Raw genomic sequence first — 25,689 nt, 5'->3', positions numbered from 1 at the left:
ACCTCATCCCAGGCCCCAGCCCCCAGCTCTGGGAAAGGGCTAGGTCCTGGCCGAGAAGATGGCTGGCTGCATCTGGGGTGCAAAAGGCAGTTTCTGGCTCTGCCTCAGATGAAACCCAACTTGGCTCAGTGGAAACTGCGCTGATATTCCTGCTGGAAGAGAAATCCACCCAACGGTTTTGAGAGGGGATGTGTGCGGTGGGGTTGTTTGCCTTGTAAAACAATCTGCCTGCGTCTTGTCTTGTGACAGCAGAGAAAGCCTCAGAGGCCAGGAAACTGTTTCTGATGTGGAGGGGAAAAATGGATTTAGCAGTTCCAGCCGGCTTTAGGTTTCTGGAGGTTTTATGCAACCTTGCAAATTTATTGTTTTCCAAATTGCATGAATCCAAGGGGTTTCCAAGGCGGTGTCTGGCTCAGTGCAGTTTTCCCAGTCTGGGAAGGGAGAAGGCAGCCTGAGAGACCTTTCTATTCAGATGGGGGAAGGTTTTTAAGGCCAGCCACAAGGAGGGTGACAAGGAGTGGTATGGGGGGCCCTTCCCAAAAATCCAACACACGACAGCTCAGCATCCTCGACATTTGGGTCAATTGTTTCTTCACTGGGGAGCTACCTGTGCATTACAGAGGGTGGAGTGGCACCCCTGGTTTAGACACTCTCGTGTACCCCATCTCCAGTTGTGACAACTGAAATGTCTCCAGACATTGCAAAGGCCACAGGGGAGCAAATTCACACAGGGAAGGACTAGCACCCCGCGGGGCAGCTACCACGCGGACCCTATCACAGTCGCGTCCATCCAGAGGTGTCTGGGCTGAGACAAACAGCAATTGCTGAGAGGCTTTCTGGGGATGGGGGCCCTGAAAGTCCTGGAGGAGCTTAGAAACGGGTGAGGGTTCCCCACTAAGGAGGATACGGGTATGACTCTATGAAGATTCATTGTAATCCACTGCTTTTCGAGGATCTCCATCTTAATATTTATGGCCATTTTTAACTGTATGCTTACGTATCTTTAAGTATGTGAGTGTCTCCCCCCCACTAGGACTTAAGTCCTGCAGGGGTCTTGTCCCTTCATGTCGTACCCCCTAGCACCCAGCCCAGTCTAGGACGTGGGAGGTGCTAAGGAATCTGCTCTAGGGAGGAGGCAGGGCTGAACATTGCTGCGCCTGCTCGGGACACGCACCTGGAGGACTTATGAAATTCACATGGCTGGGTCCCAGGAGCGTCTGACTGAGAAGATCTGGGGTGGCACCTGGGAGTCTGCATTTCTAAGCAAGTGCCCCGATGCTGCTGACGCTGCTGGACCAAGGACCGCACTGTGAGACCCTCTGGACTGAACTCTGAACCGCTGGCTCTCCATCTCGGCTGTCCATAGAAGCGTCCGGGGAGCTTTCCATGGCTCAGATGCCCAGGTCACACACACCTGACTAATCAAAGCCCGAGAGGGGGCATCTGGGTGAACCCCAGAACTGCCCACTCCAGGTCCTCACTTGATCCTCACGTCTGGTGGGTTGTTCCTTTCTCACCGATTAGGAAACTGAGAGTTGGTGCAGTCACTATTTTCCCAAGGTCCTTTAACTGAACCAAGGGTCAGCCCTGGTGTTTGATTCCAGATGCCATTTTCTTTCTGTCACTTCCTCGTCCCTTTCCCACAGGTGAGAAGTCACCCGCACTTTTTTTTCCCATACTTATAGCCAATACCCACTTAACCAGTGACCCTTGCAAGGTGACTAGTAACGATGCTCTTGTTCTCATGACAAAGGTTTGTCGGCCATGATCGCTCCCACTTGACGGACGGGGAAACTGAGGCACAGAGCGGGGGAGGGCAACCTGGCCTCATCTGGAAGGCCAGGATGTGCTCGCAAAGAATCCAGAATTTAAGGCCGCCACCTGCACTGCGGGGCTGGGGGGTGAAGGATGTCAAGATGGACCTGGATCAGACTGAGGCAAGCCGCAGCAAAGCTGGGCGTGCAGGCAGGACCGAGATGCTGCTGTGGACAAGTCACAACGCAGAAGGAACAGGAGGCTGTCAGGACACGACCGCATCCGCAAAAGGCCAGGGCGACTCTGCCTCCACAGGCTGCCTCTTACATGCTTCCGGTTCAGCAGCGCCCAATCGCAGTGACGGCCCCACCCCGAGCTTCCCATCCATGCGCGCGATTGGCCAACACCTCCTGACGCGGGGAGCGGAAGTAGCGGCTTCCCTGAGCCTTCGTGGCGTCCTCAAAAGGAGCCCAAAGAAGCCTCGTTTGAAGCGCTCCTGCCCCACCGCAGCATCCTGACCCTTGCTCAGTCCCTCCTCGGCTGTCTGTCCCTCAACTTCCTGCCTTTCCTGGCTACCTTCCCGACTCTGGCCCTTGGCTCTGTTTTCCTGGTTCCAGCAGCTGTCTGACTTGGCAGCATCCCTGTGGACGGATCACTGGTGATGCCACCCTCCACCCTCCTGCCTGGCACCTCACCATTTGGCAGAACCGCTGCCATCTGAGCTCCCTGGGCCCCTCATGCTGGATCCCTACGCACACCGCTCAGGCGCCCGAGGTCTGATTCTGCCTGGCGCTCAGGTGATGGCCGGCAAGTGGACCCAGCCACGAGACGTGAGCGGGCTCGCTGGGCACCACTACTCAATAGCTTTCTTCCACCCACTGCCTTCCAGCCTCCACAACTGCATTTAAAGCAAACCTTATATATGATAGCCCTAAGTGAAAAGCAAGTATCCCTGGTCATCAGAGCAGATAAAATGGAAAAGAGGTCATTCGAGCTAGCTTCTGTGGTCTGTCCTAAGCTGGCGTGAGGCTGGGTGCCTTGCAGCCACACAGGGAGCCCACCCTCGAGAGAGACACGCTACAGACGCATTAGCATCCTCTGGCGTCCAGCTCCTTGACTGTCACTAGGATTGATGGTGAGACCTTGGAACGAGAGGGCTTTCTCACTGAGAGGACGGGTGTTCAGGGCCGGGGCAGCCCCTCCACACAGACTGCAAGCTGCTGCTGCACTGCCCCGCCAGGCTGCTTTTAGAAACCAGCCGGCAGCAGCTTGGCTGTGTAGCCAGAGCCCGCTGGATGGGATCCTGCTGCTTGCGAAGCACAAAAGCCTTTCCCACTGGTGATGGCTTCCAGACCTCCTTGACAAACAGGAGGCCGAGGTCTGGGGCACGCTGGTGCTGGCGGTGGGCCCTCACACCCCAAACCTTTCCACCTTGGCTTTGGCCTGGAGGTAGGGCAAGGGCTGGTTCCGTCAGTGCTAATGTGACCAAAACCTCAAAGGCACTTCAGGATAAAGGCCAAACCTTTCAAGGTCAAAACTCAGCCTCTGGGCCCTCCCTGGTGGCGCAGCGGGTTAAAGCGCAGCACTGAGAAGCTAAAGCCATTTCAGCATGAGTTCGATCCCCTCCCCGGAGGTGACCCCCATGGTGCAGCAGACCTCTCCCGGCCCGCCCACTGCTCCCCTCAGCAGTGTGCTTCATCAGCTGTTCTGCTCCCCACTCTGTCTCTGGTGAAGCCTCTCAAGCCCCTGCACCTCTGGCCTGTACCCCAGTCCTGTATGCACAAATAAATAAATACATCTTTAAAACAAACAAACTCACAGCCCCTCTGATTTCTGTTCAACTCTCTCCCTGCCTGGCTGCTTTGCACACGTGCTCCCTGGAATTTACCCTGATGCACACAGAACAGACCCTGCAGATGCACGAGCCTCCAGGAGCAGTGAGTGAGGGGCAGCGCACCCTGGGGGGCACCAGGTACAGGGCAGAGAACTGAGCAGGCCGGGTCCAAAGACTGCTAGCTTTTCCCCATAGAAATGGGCGCCCAGGGTTGCTGGAACTGCCAAGATTTCAAGAGATCCGGGAAATCTAGCTTTTATATGAAAGCAATTATTTCCACTCAGCAAATACAACCCAGGCACATGTATGTTCGCTCTACTGGACTTCAAAGCCCACCAACAGGTGCACAGTAAACAAATTGCAGTAACACACACAACAGGGGCTGGGTGTGCCCACCCACTACCAACCCATAGCACCCCACTGCTAGCAAGAGGGGGTCGGCTGGAGCCTCAGTTATACTGTGTGTAGAAGCCAATGACAGTAGGTAGGCTAGGGGCTGCCCCCATTTAGATAATGTTCTAGAAAATGCAAGCACATCTGTAGTGACAGAAAGCTCATCATGCTGCAACTGCAAACACCGGCGATTGGTCCCTGAGGGAGCCATGCCTGGCCTTGGCCTGTGAGCTTGGAAGTAAAATGCAATTAGAGGAAATCTGATTAGAACTGGATGACTGAGGCTTGCCTTTTGGAAGGATTTGGTTCCCTTGATATTCTGGATTTGGAAAAGAGGAAGCATTAGGGAGAAGGGGAAGGGGGATATATAGCTGCTTACCCAGATGTTTGGGAAACCAACACGTCCTGCCACCTACAGGCAGCTGGGGCACCCTCCTCCCCCATCCTCAATGTGGTGGAAAAGAATGCAGCACCCCAGCCTCTCAGCCTTGCGTTTGGATGCAACCCCCCGGAGATGTTGGCGCTTCCTGTGCGTGCAGTGATATCTGACACGTGATACCAGGTCTACGGTGCTGATGATGTCAGGGGCAGGGTCTTTGAGGGTGACTGTCACCTGTAGGCTCCCAAGTAGGCATCACTGTCCTACTACGAGACCTCACAGAGCTCCCTTTCCATCCCATGAGGGCACATCAAGAAGATGAGGCCCACCAACCAAGAAGTCGGTCCCCACCAGTCACCGAATCTCCAGAACCTTGGCCCTGAGGTTCCCAGTCTTCAATTGTGAGACATAAGCACCCACTGTTTATAAGCCACCTAGTCTATGAGAGTTTTGCTGTAACAATTGAAATACATAAAGGCAATAGTACATTCCTGTTACAATGAGTTACAGAGAGAGGAAGGAGCAAAGAAAAGCTTGAAATTAAATACATTCATGCATCCATCTTTAAAAAACATGGACGCACAAGCCAACATCATGGATTCCCCTCCCGCACAAGGACGGGGGTGTGGCTGTCGTGTGCCAGGAAGTGTGCTAAGCCAGGCGTGGGCTGGGTGTACAGAATTGAATCTGTAGAGATGTGGACAAGTAAAGCAGTTAATACAGTAAAATCCTAGCCACAGACACAGTGCTGACGCACTCAGCCAGCCAGCTCACCCACATTAACTTGGACAATTCTCATGGCAGCCTAAGGGCACAATCAGTGTCTGCATTCGATGCAGACGGAAGCCAAGGCACAGAGGTGGGGGTGGTTGTCCAAGGTCCCGGAAGTGACGGACGCAGAACTCACACCCGGGAGTCAGGCTCAGGCTCTGTGCTTCTGACCAGACGCTACAGACGGAAGAATGACCCTAACTGCATGAAGTTACATCTGTAGTCGGCCAGCTTGGATTTGTGGGCTACAGCTAGCCTCCTGCCTCCTGTTGGCTGGCTGACTACAGATGTGACTTTATTTTTTCCCCAGCCATCTGCTGCCTGGCCGCCTCGGCCCTGGCGGGACCCTGTGGGGATCTGTGCTTCATGCTGGCCTCTTCCCTCATGATACTTAACCTTGTGATGACTTGCGAGAAACGTCTGTTCACACTGCAGGCCAAAGGGTGGCCTGTGTGGGTGGGCCTACACCACCCCACTCACTGCATTACACCCTTCCTGCAACCCACCAGCCCCCCTCACTATAGGGGGTGTTCTGCACACAGGTTTAGGGCTGCCCGCCGTCAGCAAGTCCTTCCTGTGTGTGCATTTTCACAGCCACTGCTGTGTCCCAAGCAGAAAGCAAACCCCTCACAGGGCCCCCCTGTTCTCAGGGCTGTTGTCTCGGTGTCCAGAGTTCTTGCTGGTCAGGCTAAATGTACAGTCAGGCAGGGGCCTCTCAAGGGAAAAGTCCGGCGCGAGGACACCCTGGGGAGCCAGTATCTGCTGCGAGCAGCAGGTAGAGTTAGAACAAAGATTATAAGCTCTGACCAGCAAGAACACCGTCGCCTGCGCTCTGACAGCTACCCCCCGCCCGCCTGCCCATCCTGCTCGGCCTGTCCTCAGAGGAAGGGAAGGGCTGGGGCCATCACAGACTCGGACTCCAGCACACTGCTCAGGCCAAGCTCCAGGGTCCTTTATCAAAGAGCAAGGACTTACCAGGTGCCGGTCTCCCCTAGGAAGCGCTCAGCCCTCGCCCATTTGGGGGGGGGGGGTGACAACCTGCCAGCCCACAGCCAGGACGATGCTTGCTGCGAGGGCCAGGGAGGGCCGAGGAGGGACGCAGCCCCCGCGGCCGCGCTCACCTTGGCCAGCTGCGTCTGCAGCTTGTTCTTCACGTCCATGACCTCGGAGATGCGGGCCTTGAAGGCCAGGTTGGTGCTGGTGAACTGCTTCCACATCTGATCCGACAGCGTCTCAAACAGGTACTCGGCCTCCTCCATCAGCCGGATGGTGTTGGCCCGCATGTTCTGCGAGTGCCTGATGTTGTCGTTACTGAACTTGGCCCAGGTCTCAGGCACCGAGATGCTGCAAGAGGCACAGGGCAGACTCAGCCCCCGGAGACGGCTGTCCAGGATTTCTCAACCTCTGCACTTGACCTTGGGGTCAGGATCGCTCTGCATGGGGGTCGCGTACGGGGTGTTGAGCAGCACCCACACACTAGATGCCCGCTGCACTGTCTCTCCAGCTGCGACAAACAAATGCCCCCTGGAGAAGGGGCCCCAACCTCGCCCTGCTGAGAACCACCAGGGTCATCCAGCCCCGTTCCAGCTGTGGCTACAGAACCCAGAGAGCAGCTCCTGTGGGAGCCCCAAGACCTTCCCCACAAGCACCACCAGACACAGAGGCAGCGAGAAAGCAGGAAAGGGGCAGACGCTGGCCACGGGGTCCCCGCAATGCAGGGCTGCGCGTGTGGCCAGGCTGCCCAGTCAGACCTCTCCACCCCTCGAGGGGTCTTTGAACGCCGACCGCATGCCAAGCATTGTTCGAGGCAGCCGGAACAGCACCATCAAGAACAGCAGCCTCCCTGCCCTTGTGGGGATGAGTTTCCAGAGGAGGGTGACAGACAATAAATAAAGAAGATATTTACACGCGGCATGTGTACGCCGCAGGCATTTAGGAAAGGGCTGGTGGGTTGTAGAAGGAACAGCCAGAGCAGTGGGGGGCTCATGGGCGAACTGAACTTCCAAGGGCAAGAGGAGGGAGGGGAGGAGGAGACGCAGGGGGTCGCAGCTCCTGGGACGGAGAAGCAAGAGACTCAACCGCCAGCATCCTTTCGCTCCAGCATCTGTTTCCAGCTGTGATCCTCTTATTGACGGAACCCAAGGGGAAACCAGTCTGAGGAGCACGCCAGGCCGTCTGCAGAGGCAGCCTGCTCTGTGAGCGCGCAGGGCAGCTGAGAACTGATCTGGAGGCATGAACGGAGACTCGCGTAAGCCAGGAAGGCTTCTGGAGGGGGTGACCCAGAAGGACTCAGTTTCAACAGCAGGGGCTTTCTGGGAGAGTGTAAATTCTTGCCACCATGCAGTTTAAGGGGGTTCTCCCCGCACAGTCTTTGAGAAAGAGGAACACATTTCTTTGCGCAGACGTTAGTTTCTGGGTAAACCAGACTGGATAACTTTCCAAGGTCTTTTGTAGCTGGGAAGTCTCCAGTTCTTTTTTTCCCCTTCCAGTTCTTAAATAAAGCAGATTTTTATTCTTGGGCAGTAGCGGGGGGTGGGGGGGGAAACTAAAGTTTCTGAAATAGAAGTCTCTTTGCAGACATTTTAAAGTACACTGAGATTGCATGGTGAATAGAAATTTTGAAAAAATATGGAACATGTGGCTGTTTGTCTGGCTTTACAGTGAACAGCAAGCCACATGGGGGGTCTCGGGCTCGGGAGAAGGAAGAGGGCACTGTGTCTCCCCCAGGACTGACCTGCGGGATACCGTCCCCAAGGTCACCCGCTTCTCTCCATCAACGGAGCAGGAGGAGGCGCCGAGGAGGGCAGGGAGAGCCCTGCAGCTGAACTCGGGGTGTCTCCCGCCACAGGTTGCCGTCCAGAGCGGCTGTCTCTCACCCTCACCCTGCTCTGGGGCAGAGTCAAGCTCGCAGAGACTAAGCCGTCAACTCACGTCCTCCACGGCCATGTTCCATCTAGAGCCTGTGTCCTCCGAGACAGCAAGCTTAGCTGGGGAGGCAGGAAGGTGCCAAATCAAGACACTCCCCACCCCAGCGTCCAGCGTGGGCCCAGAGAGCAGCTCAGAGTGAGCTGGAGTCACCGCGCCTCTCAGTGAGCCTTGGTTCCTTGTCAAGTGGGAGAACAGGGTGCCTACCCTGGGGGTGGCTGAATGACTACCTGTGACGCTCCCAACAGAGGTCTCAGCCAATGTTTCACATTCGCAGACACTGCGTAAAGCTGTCAGCACAGAGGCAACATGGCGAACTCAGGTGAAGACACCTGCAGCCACAGTCCTCATCGTCACGGTCAGTTACCCCCGGCCACGAGAACGCTGGGAATGGACACTTCAGCTCCCAGCTCCACGCGCCTCCCACTTGCTCAGACGAGGCCTCGCTGTAAAGAGAGCCACGCACAAAGCCCTCAGCCAGCACGTCTGGGATCAGTCAGTCACCACAAAGAGCAGCTTGCACAAAGGGTTAAGTCTCAGCCACTGCAGCAGGAGTTCCATCCCCGGCCAGGGAGCACAGACCCCTCATGTCTCCCCACTGCTCCCCTCAGCAGTGTATTTCAATAGATCTGCCTGTTCTGCTCCCCACTCTGTCTCTGGTGAAGCCTCTCACCGCCCACACCTCTGGCCTGTACCCCAGTTCTTATGTGCATAAATAAACAAATCTTTAAAACAAAAACTAGCTCGCCCTCCAGCGGGGTTGCTGATGAGGGGTGTGGACTGGCAGCCTGGCTGCTGAGGTGGCCGAATGTCTGATGGGGTGGGGGAGGCCTTGTGCAGACCCACTGCTGGGCCCAGGAGGTCCCAGCCCCTCAAGTCCTGCCCACCTTGCTGTACCGAGGGGGCACAGCTTGTCAGGAGGACGAGGGGCCTCTGGAGTTGTCATCGCTGGAAATCCCGAGGCCACCTCCACCCTCGTACCACGTTGGCTGAGGTTCCAAGAGGGGCCTGGGCTTGGGCCAAGGAGACACCAAGGACTCCTTCTCCTCGTCCCTCCCACGTCCCTCCCTCTCCTCGTCCTCCTCATCTCTGCCCTATTTCCTTCCGCCCTCCCTTTCCTCCTTCCTTCTTGCATCCTCCCTCCCTCCATCATTCTTTCGTTCAACAAGTATCTACTGCACACCTACTGGGTGTCAAGCCCAGTTCTGCGTGCTGGAGATTAGTGAAAGGAGCCAGGGTCTGCCACCCTCGGCCTGGGTCTGCAGCAGCTCAGGCTCTGGGCTGCCGGCTGGGAGAGCCTGTCTCAGCTCTGCGCGAGACGCCAGCATGCCAGCGTGCCCACGACAGTCCGGGCTAACGGCAGGCACCTCAGAGCTGCTGCGATGAGAAACGACGTCCCACAGCAGGCCCTTCTCATCCTCCGCAGGGGCTCTGTGCTCCGTGCTTCCTGGGCCCACCTTTTACACTCCTGGCAGCCCGGGAGGTGGGTACTGCTACTCCAGAGGCACAGCGGAGAAGAGGGGACCCGGTGAGCCTCAGCAACCTGCCCAAGGTGCTGAGATCGAGGCTGGCTTTGCGGCCAGGCAGGCGGGCCCTGGAACCCGCTCTTAAGCTCCTACCAGCGCAGCAGATGTCAGGGGCTCGGAGCTTAAGTGCATCCGAGCCCCCTCACAGGCGTCCGGTCGCCCGCGATGCTGATGACCCGGACAGGCCTGGTCCAGGCAGTGGCCACGCGACACCCTCTAAGTCAACCACTCACTTTTTGCTGGAATTTGCATCTCCAGCAAAGTGTCTGACAATACAGCTGATTAGCTCCCACTCCCTGGCTCCTTCAAGCTGCCACAACCTTCAGCCCCAGCCTCTCGCGACTCTGTGGGTCTCCCACAACTTCCATTCAATGCCAGAATTGGGTTCTGTCACTTGCAGCTGAGGGTCCCCATCCCACCACTCTGACAGCCCGCCAGGCCCCTCGAGGCAGGACCAGCTCCAGAAGCCCCGCCCCGCGGAGGCCGCCAGGGAAGCGGAGGCGCGCAGGACTCACGTGCCGTCGATTTTCTCCATGCCGTGGAAGAAGCTGATGCAGTCCGACGTGTTCCTCAGGTTGAAACACTTCTCATCGATGAACTGTGCTGAGCTTTTGTTCTCGAGGTCCCTCTCGAGCGCATGCTGAGCATCTCGGTTATCCCTATGGGAGGCAAGGATTCATCCTGGTGTGTCCGGAGTCCTTGACCCAAGGTCACGGGCGGTGATTCACAGCCACTGCTGAAGCCACGTTCTGGACCCCCAGGGGGCGCTGTGTCCGCCTCAGTGGCTGCAGCTTCCTTCCCACCTTGAAACCCCACCAGCAACCCAGGGCCCTCCCACTCGTCCAATCCAAATAGAACTGCTATTATTTAGGGCAAGCGAGCATTGCTCTGAAGTACAGGGTCAAATGCTAAGTATTTCAGGTTTTGTGAGTCATGTGGTCTCTGTTGCGGCTGTCAACTCTGCACAAAAGCGGTCACAGGTACTATTAAGTAAAGGGTGTGGCCACACTCCCATTAAATTTAATATATAAAAACAGGTGGTGGGGGCCTCCCTGGTGGCACAAGAGGTTAACTCTCAGCACTATGAAGCTGTCACTGCAGCACGAGTTGTATCCCCGGCCGGGGAGCTGACCCACAGGGCGCAGCAGACCTCTCCTGTCTCCCCGCTGCTCCCCCTCAGCAGTGGACATTGTCAGTCTCCCTGATCTGCTCCCCACTCTGTCTCTGGGGAGACCTCTCACCCCCCCCCCGAATCTCTGGCCTGAACCCCAGCTCTTGTGTGCATAAATAAATAAAATAAATCTTAAAAAAAAAAAAGGTGGAAGGGTTGTTGGTGGAATCAGATGTTAAGAGGAGTCAAGGACTTGGTGGAGTTAGGGAATGACGTCAGGGAGGGCGGGGTCAGGGCGAGCCGGGGTCAGGAGCTGAGCCAGGTGTGGACAGTGGAGCAGAACCAGAGCTAGAGAAAGCAGGGCTGGTAATCTGGCTAAGAAGCTTAGACTTAAAACCTGTTTGCCAAACTTCGGATATTTGAGAACCACATTCAAAATTCTTGTCATATTTCCAAAATATTATTCTGGATAATAATATAATAAATTATATTATGTATTTTATATAAATATATTTTATAAAACTGTATTTTATGTGTAATATAAATATATATGATAAATAATGAAACATCCCATTCATATTCTGGAATATTAGTTGCAATTCCTTTTTAAGGATCACTTTTAAAATATAAATGCATATGCTTTAAAAATTTACTTTTAAAGTTATTTATATAAATGAGTATATTTTAAAAGGGAAGTTGACATCACTACCTTTAAAAGAAGACCTATAACCCTTTCATGAGTAGAAAGTCACCTCAGTATAAATACTGTGACCACAGAATCCTGGCTAGAATCTGTTGTCCCTAGAAGCGTTTAGGCCTGAGCCCTGTTTCCCTCCTTGGTTGGTAAAGATTAGTCAGCATTCAACATATAACCATTTCAGCCTTGACATGTTTAGAGGACTTGAAAGAGGAGAGGAAATAGGGAATAAACTTGACAAGGAAGTCGATGTCCAGACTCTTAGGGCAACTGATATGTACCCCACGCTTGACTCTCCCTTCTCGTTCTGCCCCTTCCTGTCTCTCTGCCTGTCTCTGTCTCTCTGTGTCTGTCTCTGTTGCTCTCTCTCTCTCTTTTTAAAAGATTTATTTTTATTTATGCATGCAAGCACTGGGGTGCAGGTCGGAGGTGCAGAAGGTAAGAGGGTTCCCTAGACAGAGTGGGGAGCAGAACTGGCAGATGGACTGAAATACACTGCTGAAGGGAGCAGCAGGGAGACAGGAGAGGTCTGCTGCGCCCTGTGGGTCACTCCCTGGCCGGGTTTCGAACTCAGGCCACAGTGGTGGCAGTGCTGAGACTTGGCCCCTGGGCCCCAGGGAGACCCTACCTTCTGTCTCGGTTTCTCTCCGTCCTGAGGTCTTTGGCCCTCTCCCATCTATCCCTGTGTATCATTTTGCCTCTTCTCTTTCCCGCTGTGGCCACTAGGAGCTAGGAAGGACGAGAATATGGGTGGGGGCTTCAGACATGCCACAGCAAGGCAAGAAAGCTGCTGGTTGGGCCCCCTGCCCACCATGGTACCTGGGGTCATGCTGGGGCAGGAGGAACCGTTCTTAGGAACCCTCAGGCCTTCTGAATTGGCAGAGCTGTGGAGAATGGGGCCCCGTCCAGCCTAATGAACTGCAATGTGATGAAAGACCAGGATGCAGAAAAGAAACACGCGAGGCACTGGGGGGACCTTCGGGCCTCTGGGTCCCTGCTCAGCCGGTCCAGACACTGGCCCTGGCTAAGGCCCAGGGAGCGAGGGGCTGCCCCTCCCTCGCCCCTGGCCCTGGCCAGCATCAAGTCCCACCGCTGTCAGCTGCCAGGAAAAGCCTGAGCTTGGCACCTGCCCAGCCAGCACAGCCTTTTCTGCTCCACTGGGCATCAGGTGTGCTGAGGATGTGACCCTGCCAGGATGCAGGCCTCTGGCTCATCCAGAAAACTGCAGTCCACAGCCCCAGTGCGGGCCTGTGAGGTTGGGGTAGAGCACCCCTGGGGGTGGAGTGGGGAGGAGACCCTAAGTTCTGCTTGGCTAGTGAGATTCTGGGTTTTGGGGGTGCACCAGCCATACGGGCTGCTCCCTCAAAGGTGTCAGGCATCTTCTGACAAAAAAGGGCCACTGTTCAAGGCCAATCAACCCTTTCAGGATACCCCAGCTTCTGTCCTGGCAAAGGGAACCCCCCCACCCCACGCTGGTTCCCATTCTCCTCTCCAGCCTCTGCCTCAGTTTCCATCGTTAGCTGCCTGCCCCAGCACCGCCCCTCCCCCCTCCGCCACGCCTGCCCTCCAGGGCTGTGGCCCTCCCCTCCGCCACCACGGAGTCTCTGACACCTGGCCCCTGGCCCGTCTCTCTCCCTCTAATGTCCAGAGACAGTCCTGTGTCTGTCTCTGGCACCTCCTCATCGCCAGGGATCTGGCAGCTCCCCCCCCCCCCCCACCCCCCCCCCCCCGCCACAGTGTTAACTCCCCCCCCTCACTTCCAAGCCCGGGTTTCTGCACACGCTCCCACCCAAACCATCCATCCCCAAACGTCAGCCCTCATGAACCTCCAGCACCGAGTTGTGTCACAGCCCTGGCAGGACCACAAATGGAAAACCATCCTCCCTGGCCAAAATTCAGTGGTCGTAAAAAGAGAGCCCCATCAAGTGCAGATGCGCCCTGCTCCTGAGCCCCCGTTCCTAGAACATTCCTGGTGAAACAGAAGCATGTAAGGTGCTTTGAAGGCGTGTTACCTTACAGACCAATATCAGACAAACCACACATTGTCCGGGGGAGTGGAGCTATCAGGATCGGAACGGGGTGCACAGAGCCTGAGCGCACCCCACTCCCAACATCTTGTCTCTCAGCCGCTGCTGTCTCTGCACCTCCTGCCGCACCCTGACCCCCAGATCTCCCTGGGCTCGCTGCCCCGGCCCCATGCTTTGACCTGCAACAGCTTCGCCACTCGGTCCCAGCTGCGCTTCACCCCAATGGTTCCCTCCTATCCCCCAGTTTTGCTCAGCTGCAGTCAAGAGGCTGCTGTGTGTCGAGGGGAGCCGGTAACTGCTCTTGCCAGGGTACAGTGGTGAGGGCACCCACCTCTTCCCAGAACCTATTTGCAAGCTGCATGGCTCCTTAGGGAACACTCTAGGCCACCCACAAGCACCCCGAGGTAGGAAGGGGTAGTCCTGGCGGGGTGGCCAGGCTTGTGCTCTTTTGATAAGTGAAGGGAACCCACCAAGCAGCAGGCTAGCGAGAGCCGGAGCAAGCCCGCTCACAGCGGGAAGCTGCCACGGCCCCCCCACAGGCTCCAAGCCCTCTAAAACCCAGGTCTCCTTAATTAGCGGGGAACTGACTTGTCACGGCGCCAATCACATAAGCTTCCAAGAACAGAACCCTGTCCCTTTTGAAGACTCAGGTTGCCGGCGTCTGCGGGCCTCACCGGATTGCCAAACGCCAAAAGCCGTGCTGCTCACTCTCAGGGTTCCGAACTCGCCCAAGGCCAGTGTCCTTCGTCCAGGCCCTCACTGACCGCGAGACCCACCCGTGAGGCACCGGCTCATGGGGTCAGTTGTGCCCGTCTCAGAAACATCACCTGGTAGCCTGACATCACCAGTGGCGGCATTTACACCACAGAAATTGGCAAAAGCTACTTTGCCAGAATTTGTTTTTCCCTTCCAGGAAAGCTGGGAGCTAAACACGCAGCAGCCCACCTGATCCAAGGACCTTCTGTGCCCATGGGGCCCATCTGACTTGCTCCCAGAAACCTGGAGGGCCCCCAAAGGAACTCCAAGGAGAGGGAAAGAAAGCAGCCCTTACCGCATTTGAATATCAATTCTTTGAGCTAGTTTCTTCATCTGTTCTTGGCAACATTTGAGCAAATCTACTTCCTGCAATGAGAAATGTCAGAAAGAGGAGCGTGGCTCAGAAACCCACACACCCACCGCCACGGCGTCCTGTGTCTCCCAGGCCAGGCCCCCGCCCCTCGCCTCTCCCTGTCCGCCCTGCACCCACGCGCTCAGCTGTCTGGACAGCCCCTCTCCTGCCTCAGCCCCCAGAGTAAGGGTGGCTGTGGAGCTTCCTCGCCCCTGGCCCTACTTCCTCTCGTTTTGAGCACTTCCTGGTTAAAAGTTAGTCCAACACTCGTCGATTATGTCATCATTGCGTTAAATAATGTATATGACATGACAGTGTGTGTGGCAGAGAGTAGGTGCTCAATAGTAATTAACTTTTATTAGTAGTGCCTTATTATTGGGGTGTTGATGGTGGGGGTGGTGATGGAGATAAAGAGACGGACGGGTCATATGACCCTGGCTCCTCCTCCTGCTTCTAAACTGCAGCTCAGATCCCCCCACAACGTGGTCTGAGCCCTAACTTTGCCTGGAGTAGCACTTCTCAGAGACCCTGGCCAGAAGCTTCCCTCCTTCCGCAGACCAGGCCGTGCTTTACCTGGATAAGGTTTTTCTCTACGTTGTCATGGACCAAATCAATCCCGATCCTCTTCTCTCGTTGGTACAGACACTCCAGGGCCACCTGGCGGGACAGCGAGAAGGGCTGTGTCCCCCTGCCTCTACGCGTAGCCCTGGGTGGGGCTGACTCGAGGTCTGCAGCAAGCCTGGCTGCTTGGGGTGGGGGTGGGGGCTCACCACTGTGCCTTTGGGTGGGCTTCTCCCTCCCCCTCCCCCGCAGAGGGTGCTGTGGGAAGCTACCACCAAGGCATTCAGGGTCCCGGGTAGATAACGGATAAAGGCGTGTCCTCAGAATAGGCCGTGTTTAGATTTCTGGTGGCTGTTGCCACCACGAATGAATGGAGGTAACACTAATATCCCCTCCAATCGCCTCCACGAGCTGCCCAAGCCTCTCCAACCTATAATAGCAGGGCCAACCCCACTGACACTTCAGTGCAGTCCACCCTCAAGTCGCCACAGGCTGGGTGGACACAGGGGGGATGGGAGGGTGACAGTGGTTGGCGGAATGGAGGACAGGTCCTCTTGCGTCCACAATCTCTGGCCCAGCCTTCTCCCGGTGGCAAAACTGCGGGGGGTCAGTGGCAGGACTTGGCAGTAAAAGGCTGAACCCAGAGGATCCCCAGGGGAGCGCGTGCCCCCCCCATGCTGGCACAGAGAAACACCACTAGGTGGCAGCAAGCCCCACGGCACAAGGGAGGGCTGGGAAGAAGCAGAGAGACTTCTGACCTCCTGGCCCACACCAGTCACTGTGGGACCCCCTCGCCACCACCCCTCCCTTGCCCATTCATTAGAGGGGAGCTGGCGGCAATAATCGTGACGACGGACCATCGCTGTTTTCTTCCTTTTACTATAAAGTGCAAATGAAATACTCCTTGGGACATTTGTCTATTATTTTTATTATATAATACAGTATTAGAATCTTAAGAATAGTCTCATATAGTCAAAGTAGATTATACTGTAGAAGGTTTATATTTAGATATGGCTTCACTTAGAATAATCTTCAGACTAGTTTGCCACAGCTGATTTTTATTATGCAATCCGAGTAAGAAGCACAGCTCGACACGCATTCTGTACCCGCGCCTGTGATCTTGTTCTTAAGCTCATCTTATATAAAGATCCCTACCCCAACCAACCCCTTATGCAGAGAAATTCTAGAATCACGATGAATAGTCAGCACATCCAGAAATAGGATGTGTGTGGCAAACTCAGTTGAAGGCCCCTGCGCTCGGGGGTCCTGGAATCACCCAGGTGCATTTTGTTAGCACACTTCCTAACCTGTTGTCACCTGGGACTTGCCCAGGTGAGTAGTCAGAGACTGGCTGGCTTCAAGGTTTCCTAGCAAAAGGAGGCTCCCATTACTCATGCAGCCCTGCCGATATCTGCTTTAGTTACTAGAGTTCAGTATAGGCTTGGAGAGTTTCTACAGCTTTAAGGGGGGGGGGGCCTAAAAGGAGTGATTCTGTCCCACCTACCCCCATTTCATAGGTGAAGAGGTTGAAGATCAGAGGGAGGAGAGGAATGATCCTCTCAGAGTCACAGGGTTATCCAGTTCTTGTGTCCTGTGACCCAATTTAAGGGGTGCCCAGATCATGAGCAGCGGTGGGAAGGTGCGTCAGCACAGACAGAGGAGGCTGTGGGAGGGTGCGTCAGGCAGACACAGAAATGGCTCGGGGGGCTCACAGATGGAGGAACCAAAGCCCCTCCTCCAAAGTCCCCCTGGTTCTAGGAGTGTCCTAGGTGTGCTCACAGAATTCCCCAAAGAGAAAATGGACAGAGGTCACAGGGACACTGGGCGCTGCAAGTCTCTGCCACGTTCCCAAGTGGTGGGAGCCGAGGCCGAAATGCAGGGGAAGTCCACCGGTGGAGGACCTTTCTTCCCCTAAGGGGAGGACGTTCCTGTGGAAGGAGAGACTGAGACTCCGAGGGCACGAGACAGCACCGAAGGGGAATTGGCAGGGGGCAGGATTTGGATACAGCCATGAGAATGGTGATCCCTGACAGGAGGGGCGGTGGGATTAATATATTCGTCATTGAGTCCCTGGCTGAGTACAGTGATATACTTTCCGAGCTCCAACAACCAGTGTGTGCAAGTCTTTCTTTCACGAGACAGGTTGGTGGTAGAGATGCCGCCCACAGGGGTCACCGAACCGTTTTGTAAAGGTTTTCTTCTGTAAAGGGCCAGGTGAGTCAGTCTTTGCCCCTTCGAGGCCAGACAGCCGCGGCGGCCAGGATGAACTACGTCACCGCAGCAGAGCAAGGCAGCCACAATCGTGGGCACAATCGTGTTCCAACAAAGTTTTATTCAAAGCTTTATTCACAAAAGCAGTCGGGGGCCGGGGGACCGCCTGGGCTCCGGGACACCGCGAGCCTCTTCTCCACACCAACAGATCTTGAAGACCGAAAAGGAACTTAGCGGCGCAGAGGGAGAATTTGGGACCTTCTAGGATGAGGTGGGGGGTGATAGAAAAGACCGTACGTGTGCACACTCTGGGCTCCGGAGTCTGAGGCGCAGCCCTGGGGATGGACAGAGGGGCAGGACGGAAGTCCCCCGCTCCCAGCCCCTGGGAATGTCGGGGCCACGTGTGAACAGGCGAGCAGGGTTTCCCGACAGGCCGGGGAGGCGAAGGCAGCGGCCGAGACAGCCAATAGCTTGGATGCTGCCACGGGCGCCTGAGAAGCAGTTCTGTCCACGTTCTCTCGGGGGGGTTCCTTGGGGTGCAGGGCACCCCCTCCACAGTGGTCACAGCGGGGCTAAGTCTCTGGGCACCTGGAGGCGGCCTGGTCTGACGAGGCCCAGCTCCGGCTGGAGCAGGCGTGGCCGCAACATCAGGGTCCAGGTCCACACCTGCTCCGGAGAGCCGGGCCTCGCCGTGTGGCCTCGCCGTGTGGCCTCGCCGTGTGGCCTCACCATGTAGCCTCGCCGTGTGGCCTCGCCGTGTGGCCTCACCATGTGGCCTCACCGTGTGGGGCGCCACCAGCTCCCTGCTGCCTCGCCAGAGAAGGCTGGTTCTACCCCAGACACAGCCATGGGGACCAGTGGGCGCTTGCAGCTCCTCATGGCCAGGGCGCTCCGGTGAGTTCTGGCAAAGGGCTAGACATGGACTCACACGATGGACCCTCAGGAAAACTGCAATGCCCGGATGAAAGGGGACGTCAGCGCCAGCCGCCTCTGCCCTGCCCCACCTCCTGCCTCAGGTGAGAACAGCAAAGTGCTTTCCGAAAGTCCCAGCCGCAACGTGGAATGTGAAACCCCCTGGCCCAGGGACGGGCGCCTGGGGCCTCCGGCCTCCTCTGTGGCCTGCTCTGCTTCCTCTAACGCTGCCTGATGACAGAAACACAAATTCCTGGGCGACCGAGCCTGTGGCATCCAGCACCGTGGACAGGAAGCCACATGTGGTCTCAGCTTGTGCGGGCCACACAGACATCCCGCCCCATCCTGTCCCACCCTGCCCACTGTGCCTTGAACACGGTGACCAGGCAGGCAAAGCCCTGCTTAGCCGGTGCCCACATTCTGGGGGTGGGGGGTGGGGGAGGGGAGACACCACCAATGAGTACACGTGAATTATAGAGTGGCCACACACGCAGCCCTGCACACGTGTGCACACGCACACCACGTGTCCTGTCTGAGCAAACCCCCACAATGCCCGCAAAGCCAAGGAGAAAGGAAGCCTCACTCCGTTCCCAGCCTGGTGATTCCACTGGAATTATCCCGAATGGACCGCGATGCTATTTTTTTTTACCTCAAACACACGGCATCGTGGGCAACGCAGCTGACACCGGCTGCAACGCCCGTCGCCCTGAACCTGACCTCAGGGAAGCGGAGCTCCGGGCACCCCGCGCGCACCCCGCGCGCACCCCGCGCTCACCTGCAAGGGACAGTTCACCTCCTCGGCCGCGCACTCCAGCCGCCGCTTGACGGTCTCCAGGTTGTGGCCCTCGCTGGTCAGCCGCTCCAGCTCGTAGTTCAGCTCCGACTTCCAGAAGCCGATGTCGGACAGCCGCTGGCCCAGGTTCCGGGTGGTGCCCTCCTGCATCTGGCGCGTCAGCTGCTCCTTCTCCTGCATGAGCCGCATGGAGTCGCCGGTCAGCCGGCTGCACCACTTCCGGGAGGCCTCGGCCCCGCAGATCTGCAGCTGGCTGGACCGCTCCCAGTCGCGGGGGCTGTAGCGACAGAAGAGCGCCGAGCGGAGGGCCGGCAGGATGGGGGGCGGCCTGAGCGCGCTGCGGCACGTGGCCGCCGTGTCCGGGCAGGCCTGGGCGTCCGAGATCCTGTAGAAGAGGCTGGGCCTCCAGCAGCTGAGCTGGCGGTGTCCGGGCAGGTGGTAGAGCTGACAGCATTCCTGGACCACCGGGCCCCGCGGCGCGGGGTGCAGCTGGGCCAAGTCACAGGTTTTCTTGGGGGCACAGTAGCTGGCGGTCTGAGTGGTTCCCAGAAACTCCATCCTCCCCCATCAGCTCCACTGAGCTTTGGCAAACTTTGCCCCAGGGGGTGAGGCCTGGAGGGAGGGGAAGGCACTTCTCCTGGGCCCTGGCTGGGCCTCTATGACTCCGCACTGGCATCATAAAGCCTGGGGAGCAGGACTTCCTGGCGGGGCTCTCCCCAAGGCGTTTCTCCCCCAGGAACGACATGAATACATCTCAGGAGTGTTGACTTAAGTGACAGCGGCTCCAGGGGCTGCTGGTGGGAGTGGGGCGTGGGGGATTGGTTGCCAAGGAGCAAGAGAGAACTTGGGGACAGCCATAGACTTGCTTTCTTTCTCCATAGTGGTTGGGGTTACAAGAGGTGGGCAAAACCCACAGAACTCCCGGCTAGAACCGTGGGTCTTCGTTATTTGTAAATGACACCTCAATGAATCTCGCCTTCATGATGGTGGGGGCAGAGGCCATGAGCACCCCTTGATCTAGTTCGCTCCCCGTGGGGACCCAGCATCCAGACCACCACCGAATGAATGTGTGCACACCCAGAATGAGAGTGTTCTGGTCCCAGATTAAATATTCAATTCTTTCCTCTGTACCAGTATTTTTATCCCACTAAGAAACTTCTCCACTTTCCTCACTGGCAGGACTGGCCACAAACTCTCCAAGTATGGAAGAGGAGAACTTGGGCTTTTAAAATGGGGAAGAGAAGACTGTAACCTTCAGCCAGCCCCGTCACCAAGAAACGGGCCGAACAGAATCAGGGTGTTTGCTCAATACTAAGCGTTCACGATGAGGCGCCGCTGTGAGCAATAGCAAAGGCACACAAGAACTTAAAATGTTCTCATCACCCCCCAGAACCTTCCAGTTTCCCTAGATTAAATACAGATAGAACTACTGTGGCCAGATTTCTATATTTTTCCAGAGATAGTCTATGCATACGCAGGCAGACAGTGGCCACTGTGGTAAGACGGGAACATTTCCATCCCGGGAAGGGCCCGTGTGCGCTTCCCTGTCTGCAGCCCCACACACTCCATGACAAGGCTGTTGGAGTACATTCAGAGCGGGGAGGCCCTGACATGGAGGCCCTGACATGGAGGCCAGGACCTTGTCTGATTTTGCGTATCTTTACGGCCATAACACTCAGTAGTGCCTGGAACCAAGTAGGTTTGGGTTTGTTGAATGAAAAAATGGGGGGTGGGCTGGAGGAGTTGATGTATGCGTGGGTCGATTTTTGGATGGATCTATCACTTTAAAAAGTAATAGCACTTCAGATGCCATTAAATGGGAAAAGCAAATTCAAAATAGTTGAGCACAGTCCAACTAAAGTTCACCAAAAAGGGAAGAGTAAAACCTGCTAACTCAATTCCAAGGACTCAAGGAGTCCACTGAAACTTTAGACGTAAAAGCATGCAAAGGAACTTTCAGTGTGACTGTCAGGGGACTCCTTGGCAGTTCTTAATCAAGGGCAAGATGATGGAGCTCTCAAAGTTCATCCTATAGCAAGCACAGTCACAAGACCTACTGACCTGTAGTCCCGACACTCGCGCCAGAGTATAGCAGCCCCCCCCCAGCCAGTAGTTATAATCTGTGTAACTTACACTCTGTGACACCCAACCACAACGAGATCCCTGATGACATGTTTCTCAGGTTCTATCCCAGCCTTAAGCCAAGTGCAGACAGAGCCTGTGTCATGCTTCATTGTTTTCATGGCTGCATAGTACTCCCTGGTATGGGCAGGCTATATTTCGTTTATCCATCCACTGACAGACATTTGGTTTTTTCCCCTTCTTGTGAATTATGAAGATTACTGCTGTGAACATTCAAGGGCAAGCTTTGGCATGGGCTTGGTTTTTAATTTCTCTTGAATATATAATTGGGGTGGAAATGCTAGTTCCTACGGTAATTCTGTGTAGGATTGTGTGGTGTTAGAGTACAATGTATTAGGTTTACTCCTTATTCTAATAACTGTAGTTTCATACAGTGCAGTTGGTTCAGCGAACCCCTCGCTACGCATCAGCCCTGACCTATCCAAGCTTGGTCCCAACAGACGGAAATGAGCGATGCTTTCTTTGGGTGCAGATCCCATCTCTCGGGGTGCTTCTCGTCTCTGGTACAGACAGCCAGTCAAGACTAACGGGAGAGCCAAGCCGTGGCATGCAGATGAATGCCAATACGTGTCCCTTCCGGTCTGCGCTCTGTGTGTCCACTCACAGTGACAATGTCTAGGGTGTCAACCTGCAAGTTATGGTGGCGCCTGCGAGCTGTGATGATTTTGCTTGGAAATGACTTCAGTCCCATCCTGGAGTCACTATCTTTCACATTGAAACATAATTCTTTGCATGTAAATTGTACCAAAATTGAAATGAAAACCCAGGAACTCAATGATCCCTGGAGATGTACCTGAGCATGTCAGAAAAATGGTCAGCTCTGGACCTCGCCACACTTGGCCCATCACAGCCTTCTATCCCCCCAGCCGCCACCCCCTTCACCATTGCACTTCTTTCCATCTCTTATAATCCACGCAGAAGGAAAGCTAACTGTTTCTGACATCTCTGTGGTGATGGAGGGGTTGGAGGATGGCAGAGTCCTCACCCCACCTTGGTTTCCAGTCCCCACTCCACCTTAGTGCCAGACTTTGGAGGTTCCAAGCCCAGCAAATTCTACCTGGACCAGCTGTTTTGAGCTGGCTGGCATCTCTCAGTGCAAAGGCTCAGTGCCACTGCTGCCATTTGAGGGGAGACCCCTTGTCTGCAGAAGACAGCCAGACTGGCTGGTGTCCCAGGAGTGGCGGGGTCTGCTAAACGCTGTGACTGCCCCACCCCCACCCCACCAGGCAAAGCAGCAAGCTTTCCTGGGACGCCCCCTGTGGGTGGGCAGGGATCTTTGTCCTGTGCCTTCCTCACAGCCAAAACGTTTCTTAGAAAACCACCAAAATAGGGACACACAGAAGAAAGATCTGAGAAAAAGCCAGAAGGAAGCTCTTTCCCATTTAGCATCCAGGATCATGCACACACAAAACAGAATCTTCCAATAAAACCTTGATTCCCCTGCTCTGCCTTTCAGCAGGTATCATTTTTGGTGCTTCAAGCCCTGGTCCTGGCAGGTGATCATTGACCCCCAAAACCCACCCACATACATGCACGTAGATATGTGCTCATTGCCAAGGTTAATGGAGCCATGAGAAAAAGTGGAGCAGGATGACTAAAGAGATCACAGAACACCCATTCATGAAATACGCTGCAGCCTTGGAAGTGAAGTCTGTATTTGCTGGTAAGAAAAGCTTTCAAACGCAGGGAAGGTGACGAGGCTGTGAACAGCCTGTGTGGCATGACATTGCCCACAGGCGTGGGAGGCGATGCGCAGTGCTTGCTGGGGGGTCATCTTCCCACAGGGGCAGATGTCTGTGGGGATGGGGCACACAGGGAGACTGGCTTTTTGATGAAGCCTTCCACCCTTAATACATATGCATATATCTTCCTTCAAAAGAATGAGTAAGAATTAGCATATATTACATACAGGTGTTCTAAGTTTGCTCCTCACACTTCTGGAGGCTGGCAGTCGGAGGTCGGGGGCCAGCTGGGTTGGGTCCTGGCAGGATTTTTTTGCTGGCTTATAAAAGACCACTTCCCTTCTTTGGGGGGAAGGATGGTACACGAGCTGACTATCGAGTGTAGGGCGGTGTGTGTACATCAGTGAACCATGTCAATTGTATACATTTAATATCTGCTATTTATTGCCTATCAGTTACACCTGAACAAAGCTCTTTTTTAATGTATTTTTATTTATTTATGCTTAGAAGAACTGGAGGACAGGCCAGAGATGTCGAGGTGAGAGAATTCAGCAGAGACAGAGTGGGGAGCAGAACAGGCAAAGCACACTGCTGAGGGGAGCAGCGGGGAGACAGGAGAGGTCTGCCTCACCATATGTGGGGTTAGCTCCCTAGCAGGGGATTGAATTCAGGTTGAAACCATGGATAATAGTGTGACAGTGCTAAGACTTAACCCCTCCACTGCCAGGGAGACCCAACAAAGCTGTTTAAGAAACAAACTAATGGTTGCTAACACCTACCTAAGGCTGACATGTCCCAGGCACTTTAAAAACACTATTTTCCTCACGTTGTTTTTTTCTCCCCACAATAACCCTCTGAGGCTATTGTAAAATATTGCCATTTGCAGAGGAGGAAACTGAGACCTGAGGGGCACAAGTGTGTACCTGTTGTGGGGCGGTGGGGTACAGGAACAGAATGCAAAGGTTGGTGTTTAGAACACCGATGCCTTTAAGCAGCACACATCAGCTTCTCTACATTAAAGAACCAAGTCTTATTTTTTTCACTCAATTGTATGTGAAGTGCCTGGCGTTTATTTAGCTCTTTAGGAGATACTTTTGCTGGATTCGAGGGAAGAGGTAGAAAATTTTCAACTTCTAAACTTTATTTCCCCCACATTGCCTGACCATTTTGACGATATGTTGGGGAAGAGCGTCATCTACTGGTGGAATGCAGAACTGCAGACACCTCCAGGGTGCGACCCTGCCCGCCTGCACGCTGACACAGGTGTTTGAAGGCGCCTGTCCCGCTGACTCATCATCTAGTGTTAAGCATTTTGACCCAGGCTTTCATCTTGTTTCATCCACTAATGTGCATGTATTAAAGGGAATACATGCCTATGTATTCCCGCCTATGTCTCAGCCACCCACACCACCCACCCCATGCGTTGCACATTTTCTCTCTCCATGTTTTGCTTTGCACGAATTACATTATCTTATCCCAACAGAAATCTCATGGAACAAATGGCCTAACTGCCCCCCTTTTACAGAGGGACGAACTGTGGCAGGGTCATCGGTGACTAGTCCAATGTTCTTCAGTCCCTCGACACTGGATGTGGATTTGAACTTGGGTCTTCTGCTTTCAGAGCGTAAGGAGCCCGAAATCAGAGGCTGATTTCATCATCAGAAATCAGAACAGGTGATGCCCTGGCAGTTCAAGGAGAGGGTTGCTAAAACCCCCAACCTCATCCACCACAAACCCCTCACTGCCTCACTGCCTCGGAGGAAGCGTGTAGTGCCATCAGCAGGACCCCTGGAGAGTGTTTAAAACATGCTGCGATGCTGGGATTTATGAGAGATGTGTATTTGGCTTTTGTCCCAATCTGGCACAGAGCCCCTAAAACCCTTGGAATTTCCTAAAGGCTGAGAGGACTTAAAGCTTGCAAGGTGCTTCTTGTAGTGTTAATGGCCCCGCGGGAGGTTGGGAGCCAGTGAGGGAGGGGAGCCACCTGGGGACTGGAGAGTGGGAACCTTCAGTGGGTGCTTAAGGGAGCTGCCCGCCTTCTGGCCACCCCTTGCCAGTGCAGCTCTGGCTGTTCTGCAGCCTTTTACGATACCTTTCTGAGCTATGGTTTATCCTATGATAAACCAGCAATGAAGAAGAAAATTTCTCTAAGTTTCCCTGAGTGTTCTGAGCTGCTCCAGCAATTTAATTGAGACCCAGGAGGACATGTGGGAACTTCTGATTCATCATCAGAAATCAGAACAGATGATGCCCTGGCAGTTCAAGGAGAGGGTTGCTAAAACCCCCAACCTGTAGTCAGAAGGTGGGACGCAGAGGTGACAGCCAGGTTCGTCATCAGCAGTGGGAGGAAGACAGACTTGTGACTGAGCCCTAACTTGTGGGATCAGACACCAAGTCCGCGCAGACTTGGGGTGAAGTTGGTGTAAAGCCAGGGTCAGAGCCTTGTTTGTTGGGGTGGGGGACACAGCCCCAAACCTTGGGAATTGGGATCAGCACCTCATCACAGGCCTAAGACCCATGCCGATTCCGACTTAAGGGGAGTGGGGGAGGAAGACCAGGGCCTAAAATTCCCTGGGTGGTTATATAAGGGGTGGGGGGCCAGGACGCCTGTGGGGGGTGGGGGGGTGAGACGCAAGGTGTACCATACTGCTCATCTAGGTTTAAGTTCTAGTCCTTCAGAAGTAGAAACAAGTTTTGAAAATTTAACAGATTTTGTTTAGGGCGGAGCGACTTCAGGTGTCTGGGAAACTTATCAGGAGGTTCAGTTCCTCTATGTTCCTTCTCCCCACCCCAGTCGCCCCCATTATTAGCATCTTGCACACTTCTAGTACACTCGTTATAAGTGGAAAACCAATAATGATA

At 54.9% G+C, this 25,689-nt stretch overlaps 1 protein-coding gene across 1 annotated transcript in view; it reads right to left on the bottom strand.

Annotated features, from left to right (window-relative positions):
- Window positions 1–19,579, bottom strand: part of TEKT5 (tektin 5) — a 29,534-nt gene extending 9,955 nt beyond the window's left edge. The window contains exons 1-5 of the mRNA XM_004692128.1: window positions 18,986–19,579; window positions 15,100–15,183; window positions 14,470–14,540; window positions 10,099–10,242; window positions 6,254–6,476 (exon numbers count right to left, since the gene is read on the bottom strand). Coding sequence (XP_004692185.1) covers window positions 6,254–6,476; window positions 10,099–10,242; window positions 14,470–14,540; window positions 15,100–15,183; window positions 18,986–19,561 — 1,098 coding nt within the window. The 5' untranslated portion in view covers window positions 19,562–19,579. The remainder of the gene's footprint in view (window positions 1–6,253; window positions 6,477–10,098; window positions 10,243–14,469; window positions 14,541–15,099; window positions 15,184–18,985) is intronic.
- Window positions 19,580–25,689: the final 6,110 nt, after the last annotated feature.

Source organism: Condylura cristata, unplaced genomic scaffold (genome assembly GCF_000260355.1).
Source record: "Condylura cristata isolate star-nosed mole 26May11 unplaced genomic scaffold, ConCri1.0 scaffold00032, whole genome shotgun sequence".
NCBI classification, from domain to species: domain Eukaryota; kingdom Metazoa; phylum Chordata; class Mammalia; order Eulipotyphla; family Talpidae; genus Condylura; species Condylura cristata.
This window is presented reverse-complemented; position numbering and strand designations above follow the sequence as displayed.